General features: G+C 36.3%; 2 protein-coding genes across 2 annotated transcripts in view; both read left to right on the top strand.

Moving 5' to 3' along the window:
- The first annotated feature begins 2673 nt into the window (after positions 1–2673).
- Positions 2674–4028, top strand: LOC116848722 (charged multivesicular body protein 6). Its single transcript, XM_032825120.1, has 3 exons — positions 2674–2889; positions 3098–3207; positions 3317–4028. The coding sequence occupies exons 1-3, from the start codon at positions 2824–2826 to the stop codon at positions 3768–3770; spliced, it is 630 nt and encodes a 209-aa protein (XP_032681011.1). The 5' UTR covers positions 2674–2823; the 3' UTR covers positions 3771–4028.
- A 6518-nt stretch (positions 4029–10546) lies between these two features.
- Positions 10547–12388, top strand: part of LOC116848713 — an 18695-nt gene continuing 16853 nt past the window's right edge. Inside the window, exon 1 of the mRNA XM_032825094.1 lies at positions 10547–10786. The gene's annotated coding sequence lies outside the window, so the exon portion shown is untranslated. The remainder of the gene's footprint in view (positions 10787–12388) is intronic.

Below are 12388 nucleotides of genomic sequence, written 5' to 3'. Positions count from 1 at the left end.
AACCGTAAAATTAACATGACAAAATAATCAGGAAACTTAATGAAGAAAAGTAAATTAAAAAGGAAAGTTGTATGTCACGTTAATTTTACGGTTATATATTAATTGTTTGTGCAAAGGAAAATGAAGCATTTTAGATGTGTGTTTAATCGATTATAAGTGTCGTTTTCGTATATATCTATTTATTTCAATATACCTTGCAGGAATTTTGGGTTTGCCAAACAAAAGTTCCGCGGCAAGGAATCTTAAGACATCAATTAATATGTATCTAAATATTCTTCAACGAATATCTTTCTTCTCGAACATTGCATTGTTCAAACACGCGCACACACGTTTCTATGTACGAATGTTGCGAAACTTTGCTCGAGTCTCCGCGAAGTTCTAATCGCGCAAATTCCATAATAGCAATAATATAACTTACCGTCGGGTCAGCAAAACTCCCTTCCTCGTCAATGAAGATAATAGGATGCCCAATCTGTCGCCCGATGCCATGGAAAGATAGGAAGCTTCTCCGCCAATGTTGATCCCTACGATTTAAAAATCAAAATGACTTCGAGCACACTGTTGAATATCGCTCGAAAACAGGTATTTTGACGCGATCTACCGATGTCACACAAAGACACGTTCGATAAAATAGAGACAGCTTTGTAGAGTTCGAGTTTCAGCTAAGCGACGTTGTACGATCAGACACGTTATTGTTATCTATTTCGAAATTTTCACTACGAAATAACTACAACTAAAAATCGTTTTACAACTAAATTTCGTTTTCAACGAAAAATCAGGATTGTATTTTCAATAAGTATGCCTCAACGACCGGTTAGATGATTTCTCTCAAATATGACTCAACGAGGAGTCAGATTATCTTATATTCAAATTATAATTTTTTGTTAAGACGTCAATTGACATTTATTTGAACACTGTCCGACGAATATTCTTCGCGCATTCTCCCCAAGTACTGCATTGTTCAAACACGTACGTAAACGTCTCTACGTGCGAATATCGCAAAACTATGCTCGGATCTTCGCGAAGTTCTAATCGCGCAGATTTCATAATAGCAATAATACAGCTCACCGCCAGGTCAGCAGAACTCCCTTCCTCGTCGATGGAGACAGCAGGATGCTCGATCTGTCGTCCGATGCCACAAAAAGATAGGAAACTTCTCCGCATCGATATTGATCCGTACGATTTGAAAATCAAAATGGCCTCGGGCACACCGCTGAATACCGCTCGAAAACCGATATTCTGGCGCCACCTATTGGTATCAGAGAAAAGCTGGCTGATACTGATGTGGGTAAAGTAGGCTGCGTTTGGAAAGACATTTGACGCTAAAAGCGTGTTCTATCCTTGTTACTTACTGAAAGTTAAATAAGAACAGAACACGCTTTTAGTGCCAAATAGCGTCTTTCCGAACGCAGCTATAGTCGGATCTTATATTTAAGACTGCTTAAGTTTATCTTTGTTCAATAGCCAATGAAATGATCATCTCAAGATAAATTTAAGACGTTCTTAAATATAAGATCCGCTTATGAATACCGGCCGTAGAATCACTTTTGTAGGGTTCGAGTTTCAGCTAAGAGACGGTAAGACCCATTATTATTATTTATTTCGGAATTTTCACTACAAGATAGCATAACCGTTTTCAACGTAAAAAATCAGAGTTATATCTTCAAGTAATAAATACGCCTCGACGGTAGGTTAGATGATTTCCTTGTTTTCAAATATGATTCAACAGCGAGTCAGATTATCTTATATTCAAATTATAATTTTCTGTTAAGGTGTCAGTTAACATTTATTTGAACACTCTCCGATGAATATCTTTCTTCCCGAGCATTGCATTGTTCGAACACGCACATACGTTTTTATATACGAATGTCGTGAAACTTTGCTCGAATCTCCGCGAAGTTCTAATCGCGCGGATTTCATAATACCAACAATATATCTCACCGCCAGATCAGCATAACTCCTTTCCTCGTCGATAGAGATAGCAGGATGCCCGATCTGTCGTCCGATGCTACGGAAAGATAGGGAGCTTCTCCGCGTCGATGTTGATCCGTACGATTTGAAAATCAAAATGGCCTCGGGCACACTGCTAAATACCGCTCGAAAACAGATATTCTGGCGCCATCTATTGGTGTTAGAGAAAGACATGTTCGGTAAAGTAGAGTCAGCTTTGGATGCGTTTCACTTAACGTTCGCAATGACCCGAGTGTTAAATGGAACGCACCCTTTGTAGGGTCCGAGTTTCAGGGTATCAATTATGCATCTTTTCACACGAATTTTGGATTTTCTCAATTATTTAACATTTTTCCTTAGTATGAAACTATCAAAAGTGAATTGTAAAAAAATTCATAATCAAGCTAAACGATGTTTTAGAATTAGACTTGTTCATTTTATATGTTTCGACATTTCTACCATGAGATATATACCACCGTTTTTAATGAGAAATCAAGATTATAGTTTCGCGTGATAAGCACGTGTGTCCCAACGATAGGTTTGATAATTTTTTCACTTTCAAGTAAAACTTAACGATAAGTAATTTTATTTTCGAACTATAATTTGTATAATTAATTATCAAGAAGCTACAATGTTCGTAGTCGATTTGGACGCTGCTTTTTTATTTTAATGTTGTTCACTATTAAAATATTATTCATGTTTTATAAAAACAAAACTAGCAAAGGTTGCAAACGCCAATCACGAAATCTTGAACGGCTACATGGTCGCCGTCAGCCTTGTAGGAAGGTTATCGATAACAACTGTCAAACGTGACTTGACGTGATCGAATGTTAATTTAACTCGGAATTTGCATCCTGTGACATTATAGCCAAAATGGGGATCTTTTTCGCAAAAAAGAAACATCAGAGTCGCGTTACCGAACAGGACAAAGCAATTTTGGTAAGTGAATGACTTAACCTTTTCAAACTTGAAAGTGCTTAATCATTCCTTTATTATTGATTGTGTCTGATATAATTTATGAATTGTTAGTAATTATTCGATTTGCAATATAGTTTAAACGGGAAATACTACTCGTTGTATCTAAATGTTGATAGTGTTTACACATTATAACCTCAAAACTGTCATTCGCGCTTTTATGTTTATACAGCAACTGAAACAAACAAGAGATAAAATTAAGCAATACCAAAAGAAAATTGAGCAAACTTTGGAGAAAGAACGACTGATCGCTAAAGAACTTTTGAAAAATGGGAAGAAAGAGTAAGTACAAATTATTTCATCTTTAGACACCGCGTAGAAACATCAGTGTCTTTTATTAGTGTTATATTTATTTGTATCATAGATATACATTTATTATTAATTTTTGCAGTCGTGCATTGCTTCTACTGCGTAAGAAAAGATTTCAAGAACAAGTGCTGTCACGTACAGATGGTCAGTTGGAAAATCTTGAACGTATGGTTCATGATTTAGAATTTGCTCAAATTGAGATGAAAGTAGTTGATGGCCTAAAAGTCGGCAATAATGCATTGAAACAGCTGCATGCTTTGTTATCTATTGATGAGATTGAAAAGGTTATGGACGAAACAACAGAGGGTATTGAGAAGCAAAAGGAAATAGATGAAATATTGTCTGGAACGCTCACTGAGGAGGATGAAAGTGAAGTTGAAGCTGAATTGGATGCATTGTTGGAAGCAGAGATTGAGGATAAAGTTCCTGAAGCACCAGAAGATGTTCTGCTGCCAGAAGTGCCAGAGGACTTGCCAGAGCAAGATAAAGGTCGTACGAAAGAAAAAATTCAGAAACCAGTGGCAGTGACAGCATGAGAACCAAGAAAATCCTGACAGACTTTTATTCAATTAATGTTTTGTTTGCGGCAAGCTATGTATATATGTGTACAGTAAATAATATTTATAATATAGTAAGATATAAATATATATATATGTAAGATATCTATTCATAAGAAATTTACTTATGAGATACGTCAAAGTTTTAATATAACTTATCTATTAAATAATTCAACCAATTTTGCAATATATATCTTATGTGAATACTAAAATGCAATAAAAATAGCAACTATGTAAGTTATGTGAATAAATATAATTTTTTCATTTATTGTACACTTAATACTTCTAGTCAATATTATTCATATTATTAAGTATAATACATAAACCACGAAGATATTTAGTTACAAATTTTTTAAATTAGGATTCTTATATATAAACTCTAAATAAATTTAATTATACTACCATCTAATTCATCTAATTATTATCTCAATAAACGCGATATACGAAACATTACAACGAGACCTCGACAATACGCGATAGCGTAAGTTCACGATCCGACCCGAGTTTATTTGTAATTTGCATAATTACGTTGACCCTCTTACTTAAACAGAAATAACAATCGTGTAATATGTCAACGAGAATTACGTTTATTTTAAAAATTTGTCTCGTATCAATTTCACACGCGCAGCTAATTTTTACTAGTTGTTGGAAACACAATATGTAACAAATAACAAAAAAATACATATTGTGCAATATTCTAATTTTTATATCATTCAAAAGTTTTTGTTGTTCAAATGTTTTGTAAAATAATGTTTTTCAGTATTCAGAATATGTAGAATATTTGTTAAAGAAAAATCTAACACGTAAACTTGTAAAATTTGTTGTAAAATATAAAAATATAAAATCATATTTTTTTTAAATCAAATATTTTTCATAAAATCCAGTATCCACGTTTTTAAATGTACAGTTAAGCACGTTTGTTGTATTTGTCAACTTTGTTAAGAATGTTATTAATGGTTTTATTCGCATTGCTTGCACTTTTAATACTTTTGCACCCAATGCCCGTTGCACACCAGATGCGACGAACGAAATCCAATGAGAGCTATTGGCTGCGTTCAGCAGAGAAGCTACTTTGCAACTGTTGTAAAATTCGTGAATCTAATTGGAGCATGCTCTTAATTTTAATTGAATCCAAGAGCATGTACCAATCAGATTCACGAATTTTACAACAGTTGCAAAGCAACTTTCTCTGCTGAACGCAGCCATTGGGTGCTTTCCAGCTACGTTACACTGTGTTACACAAAACCAGTTTATTGGTCACATATTATCTAAAATATCTTGTAAGATAATATGCAACCAATAAACTAGTTTTGTGTAACACAATGTACGTAATTGGAAAGCACCCCTTGTTACTAAAGACAGACAACACAATGTCTAAAAAACCAGCCCAGACAACATAATATCTAAAATCGGAACATAACCCTTATAGAAATATCATACTAAGAATCATTGATAATTACTTATTTTCAGTATTAAAAATACTGGATAATAAGTAATTATCAATGATTCTTAGTATGATATTTCTATAAGGGTAGTATAATTATACATAATTATGTATGGACAAATTTCATACATAATTTTGCATGAAAAATTTTTCATCGGGCAGAAATTAAATACTGGCCAAAAAATTACTGAATTACTGGTAATATTTAATCACTAATAATTTTTCAGTATTTCTTAGTATGATATTTCTATAAGGGATATACGTGATGTACTGAAATCTTTCCGTTTTTATTCCGTCCTGAGACTGCCGACATCGCTGCGAACGTTCGCACGACATTCGCAGCGAAATTCTATGGTAGCTGTTACCCCAGACATAGGGACGTACTCAGAACATACTCTGTCGATCGCAGTACATATGAGAACATTCTGAGATAATCGCAATATACGCATTGCGATCTATTCAGAACGTCCTCAGAACGTCCCCGTGCTGTTAGGGATATTGCAATATTACTGCAATATTTCTACAATATTACGTGCTGTGTGGGATACTTAACGCTTTACTTGACGACCTACTCTTATAGAAATATCATACTAAGAATCATTGATAATTACTTATTTTCAGTATTAAAAATACTGGATAATAAGTAATTATCAATGATTCTTAGTATGATATTTCTATAAGGGAAGATAATCTTATTTATGTTAAGATAAAGATAATCTTTAAGACGTCTTAAAGATATTTATACGTAAATCGTCTGAAAGACATCTTAAAGATGATCTTTAAAACGTCTTATGTCCCGATTTTAGACATTATGTTGTCTAGGAGTATACAACGAACGTTAGGTGTAAAAGTGTTAAAAGTGCAAGCAATGCGAACAAGTTTTATTTCTTACGATGGTAAAAAGATATCAAGGTGACACAAAGAGCACTATCTGACCCACAATTCATTTTATTGGAATTGGTAGTTTATAATAATATGAATAATATCGGAGACTCAAAACACCTAGGTTCGAATAAATGTTAACGTTGTTGACAATTTTATTTCTAAGTTTGAGCATGTTTCTATGAAATTCGTCAACTTCATGAGATCTTTTTAACACGCCGTTGTACTTTGCAAATCTGCATTTACAAATTGAATGAAAATGTGTATCGGTCCATCTTCATTTGTGTATGCTATTTGCATAGATTACCGCGAGTGCGAGAGGTGTACGTGTCATTATATATTTAAACGTTTATATTTATCTCGCGTTTTTCACGATGCTTATCTATGAGCATGGTTAATGCTGTTTGTCAAGCGATTGCCTATCAATACTCGCAGATATAACTATATTTTTTTGGTCAATAATATGCGTGATTTGCCAACTGAAATATTTAGTCTTGCGATAAGACGCCGTACAAGGACGCGTCGCGGCTTCTTCCTGATGTCAGTAGTGATGTCGATCGGGTTTCACCAGTCTTGCAAATATTTGCATATGCTTAAATTTTTTCACTCGCTTTGTTTGTACAGACAGACGTTTCGCATAGGAAAACAAAAAGTTACACGTCTTACGTAAAATATATCCCGCAGTATTTTATCTTATGTATTTTATATTTTTTAAAACTGCGTGTGTTCGATTTTTTTTATTTCTGTATGTCGACGCAATACACTTTTTACGTTCACATTCGTGTCGTTCTAACGAATCGATTGATTCTCCGCAAGATCGTCTATCGCGTATCAAATTGTAGATAACAGATAATGTTCTTTGTGTCTCCAATGACATCATATAATTAATTTGCATTGTTTTAGCTGGACAGATAAATTGTTTATAACACAAGGCGCAAATTCCCGTGAAATTTTCGTGAATATTGTGCGTTTTCAAAAATCTATTTCCTTGCTGAAATATTATATTAAAAGAAAAAGAATACTTATATGAAGGTTTAGAAGTTCTACATAATTTTAGTTCGATTCTTGCTGACACTCATGTGCGTTGATATTTATTCTGCATGCATGTACATGCGATTATACTCACGGGGAATAATATTGAAACTGCGCTACTGTATCGCGGCTTTTTGTACTGTATATTTACACCGGCACGTAGAGACGTTGTTAAAATAGAAGATTCTCTCAATATATTCGTGTTCATGCTAATTACCGACTGGTTTGACAACGTCTCCTCTCGGAGCCGGAACGATTGTGAGAAACATTGATAACGTATTCTAATTGCTTTTACAAATATCGTGGCGCCTGGGTGTTGCCTGAAAGGATTCATATGATTATCTTGAAGTAACGACCGTCCACGTGTATTTGCAAAGTCAATTGTCTGAAGGAAGAATTTAGAAAAGGAGGAAATTTGGAAAAATGGAAGAGAATATACGGTGATACGAGTATATCACTAGTACGATATTGCTTAATTATTCAGTCATAACCACCAGTTATTTGATTCATCGACATTCACTTAGAGAATCCGCAAATTACTCAGGTAGCGTGCCAAAATATCTCACTATCTACCTTTTGGTCTAACAGTCTCACGTATTCCAGTCAGCGAAATGCTCTCGTACGTATTACGACAGTCGCCGAGCTTTTAATCCCGATTACACAAATTGCATCAGCGAGAATGATCGCATCAAGAAAATCTATCGGATGTGTCCGCAGAAGAGAGTGAGTAGAGAAGAAACGATTAGAGAACACATTGCGCCGGTAGAGGAAGTACAGAAATCTGTAGATATTCAAAATAACGTCTGGATGAAAAGTTCCGCATTTAAAACCGGATGACCTTGGTAAACGACTGGGACCCAGAAAAAGGGTAGGAGGGGAGAAGGAGAGGGACACGCGCGCGAAGAACGATATCCATACGCACACGACTTGTCTGGCGGACAGCGTTCACTGTTTTTGCTTCTTTCTCGATGTTTGTCGGTCTCTATTTCACGGCCAGGCAACAGCATCATACGAAATGCCGAGCGAATATTTAATAAACGGCGTGATGTCGAGCACTTATTAATTGAGCACACGTTAGAGGCGCGCGAAGTGCTCTCAGAAACATTTCATAAATAATTTTCACCTTGATTATGCGCTACTTGCATTCGCCTCTACACCGTGAATGTTTCTCCCGCAAATTCGTCGATATTTTTTTTGTGTTGCGCCTTTTATGAAACATCGCGTTAATTACGCGAGAAAGTGGTTTTGGAATATCGATCGTGCGTTAACGATAATACGTCCATTCAGCGATTATCTCTCGTTGAAGTGTAGCGAACTGGACACGAACGCGTGATCAGTTATCTGACTAATGACTCGAATCACCTTTAGCCAATACTTTCCCAATCGTGTTGCGCGAACCTCGAACCTATTATTTTCATCCACTCGAAAATTGTTACTGCCATGAGTGTATCTCGCGAGATACAGGCATGAACATGATAAAAAGATACTTGAGATATGTCTGTTGATTCATATTTATACAAAGCCCGCGCCGTGACATCAGGCTCGTAAATAGATTAGAGCCGACTCCTGGGGTGTTCACCTGTTGCAGTTTCGATCGTTACACGCCTTTCTACTTTTGATGAATGAAAAGCGCCGAATGCAACGTTCTGTATGCACACGTTTCACCGAGACTGCATCAACAAGTTGTTTTCGATTTTCCTCGCTTTTATTGCCAGTTCAAATATTGATTGTTTCTACTTTGTCTTTTTTTCTGGAGGCAACCCACAGATACGTTGATTCGCTTTTATCACCAACACTTCAATAAGAGAGAAAGAAGAGAGATTTTCTTTGTTTTCCTAAAACTTTTTATTCATAATATCGTTATCTATTAAGCGGAGGAAAAAATAATCGTTCCTTTTGCTACATATATCTTGGCTTATACCGTTAGAGAGCACACTCTAATGCTCATTTCGGATGCGATTATGCGTTGGGTATGTAATGAATTTTTATTGAACCTCCTTTCGTCGTCCGAAAATTGTGGATGAACTGGATGTTTCCGTTACAACCGCGATGTTTTGCGGTATGTTGCGTCCGTTTCACGCATGGTTCAACAGTAATAGCATTATCTACCGTCGTGTAATTCAATTTAAAGCTGGATCGTATGGTCACGTAAAAATTCGATGTATAAATAGATGCTGTCTCGAAGAGATCTCGTTTTTTCTTCATCTCAATGCGGACGCATTAATTGTACCGTTGCTCCGAACGAAATGTTGTTGATCGTCCAGGTGATCGTAGCTCGGAAACGTCGCTGGTTACTTCGTCACTGTCCATTTTTCTCTCTCCAGTACGTCGTTAATGAATTAATCAACGTCCGAAAAATTTCCCAAACGGATTCTTCCGTGGGTTTAGCCCGAAACGTGAGGCAATTAGATAAGATATAGGCTTGGACATTTTTTATCGGAAAGACGCAAGAAATATGAGACTTCTACGAAAAACCAATAGGAAAATTCGTGTCGATTAACATCGACTTTTACAGAAAAGTGCTAATGAATTTTTTTCCTTTATCGAGTAATTTATATGTACCGGTATTTGTACTGGTTGTTCGTTTAATATGAGAGAAAAAGAATATGAATAAAAAAATTGATATATCGAAGTAATTTATTCCTCGTGGACGGGTCCAACAGAAAAGTTTGAGGAAATGGATCATCGAAGGTGATTAGTTTGCTTCCTATTTAAAGTATCAAAACACTCAGTTGAAAAACGAGAGCTTCTCTTATTTTGTCGATACGTATACTGAAATAACTCGGAAACAGTCATTATTACGAAATGGTACAATGAATTGCAAAACGGCTCAAACACAATTGAGTTGGGAGTTCATCAAACTGTCCAAATTGCGAGTTATTACTGTGACAAGCCTGCTTAATAATTATATTATTGATTATTATTAATATTATTATTATTTATTATTTATTATTTAGTGCTCTTAATTATATTATTATATTGCATAAGTCCGTCGATAATGACTTCCAATTTCAACAGTTTGATGAGCTCCCAATTCCTCATTGTGTTTGAACCGTTTTGCAAGCCATTGTAATGCACACGCATTTTTCCGATATAGCGTGTGCAATGTTTTTCTTAGTACTTTTTATATAATCAACATCGTCTGAGTCGTTGCGAAGATACGAAACTTTCCCCTAATTTACTGTTGGTTGTTTCAGGACGTCATAACCAGATGTGCGACTCACGAATGAATCACGATAAGCAAATTGCGGGCAAGATTCGTCTCGCTCGGTCGGCCCGTTACTTTGCGCGGCAGCTTGAGAAACACTGTCTGAAGAAACCGAATCGACATCAATGACGCGCCATTATACCCTCGCTTGACTTCAGTAGTAACTGGCAGCGTGGGTTAGACAGGCCGCGAGAACGGCTGTCGCGTCAGTCTGCGCCGAGTCCTCGTCGTGGGAGTTACGTTGCCTTGGTGCGTCACGAGGGCAGCTCCGTTTGGAACGATTGGGCCCCTTTGTCACTGATGCACAGAAGAGCAACGACTACTGATCGACAGAAAATCAAGGACTCAGTGAGTTAAGACAGTGCGTGCGACGAGTTTCCGTCAATTCCAGCGTCAAGCTGCCTGGCATCACAGCAGGGATCAGTTCAGGTGAGAGAACTTTCCTTCCAACGACCCTGAATGTATATTTGAATGGTCGAACGTTTTGTCCTGCCTCCTTTTTGTCGTAGTCGCGATTGCGAATTCCCGAACTTGTTCTCCGTTGGAATTCGACAGAGTTTATCGAGGATCTAACAACGCGTTGTCGAAGAAGTAACGAGTGAAAAGTAGAAGAGAATATGAGAACAATGTTGCGTTGTGTAATCAGGAAGCTAGACCGCTTCCGCCGTTATCGTAATGTCACTCACCTCTTTTTTAACCCTTTCTCTGAGATTTTACATCTTCGTGCGTGGCGCGAGACAATGAAGGATTATGCGGGTTGCTTGTTAATTAAGACTTCAAGGTGTTAATTAAGACTTCTAAGTATTATCAAGTGGGAAATGAATCCTTTGGTTTGTTAATTAAGCAGTCACGTGACGATGTCTGATGATAATTACAAAGCACACATCAGTGCATATCTGGTATTCTCGGCTCGTTATGAAATAGTGTTAACCAGAGACTCTTTCGTTCACAACATCGACGTGACAATTGTGCGTCTGCAAAATGAAACGGCGGATTCGTTTTTATTTCACGAGAAGAATTTACACGACCTTCTTATCGTATTGTTTATTCTTCGCAGGTGCAATCGTTTAAATTGCGAGCAAGTGTATGTAGTCCGTTTCAAGTACGAAAAATATTTGCCTATGGTTCCCGTCTGGGGAAGATAAATAGCACACTTATCGTGACATTATCAATCTGTGGCGGCATTTTAATACCTCTCTTCATATTTGCCAATTTTTCCCGAATAGTGTACACATTCAAGCGAATGCTTGAATGTTATTCTTACACAAACACGATATTTTTGTTCATGTGAACTGAATTTTGTGATAACGATCATGCTGCTTGCCGCAAAATTACAAACAAAACTTTTGTCTCAATAGACAGCTGAGTAAAATGAGGTTCTTGAAATTGGTAAAAAATATTTTTTGATGAGAGAGATTTTCCCATTATATCCTTGTATCTTTTTTTCTTTTTTAATCTCACAATCTTTCCATCCGGTCGTCTCTGAAATACGAGCGCTTTAACAGAAGAATAACAAAAGGGATGCACGAATTTGCAGGGATTTATGACGCTGATGTTTATGTTGAGTCTATGGAGCCGCGATAACTCTCGATTATATCAATGACGCATTTCATCGTGAATACATTATTACCGCACTTTCTTTACGTCAAACCTTTGCAGTCACGATCAGTTTTTGCGTGACGTTGAACACGTAGGATTGCGATAACAATTCCATGCTTGTAAATACATGATAATGCAAGTATTAGAAATACATAAGTATTAGTATTACAAATACATAATTATAAATACATAACGCAAAATATGGTAAATCGGCAATTATTTTTTATTGCTTCGAACGAGACTTATTTTGAATCTTATGAACTTAAATGCACACACATTCACGCGCATATGCATCCATGTAACCTCAGGTGGGGGAAGGGCTTCCCGCAAATTATAAAAATTAATAAATGAATAAAGTTTTAACAGAAATGTGAGCAATACTACGCATAAATTTAATAAAGATCAGTAAAAAAATTTACTGAAATCTATCTG

The sequence above is a fragment of the Odontomachus brunneus genome, unplaced genomic scaffold (assembly GCF_010583005.1).
Source record: "Odontomachus brunneus isolate Ranch 3 - 2012 unplaced genomic scaffold, Obru_v1 Obru_scaffold_098, whole genome shotgun sequence".
NCBI lineage: Eukaryota > Metazoa > Arthropoda > Insecta > Hymenoptera > Formicidae > Odontomachus > Odontomachus brunneus.
This window is presented reverse-complemented; position numbering and strand designations above follow the sequence as displayed.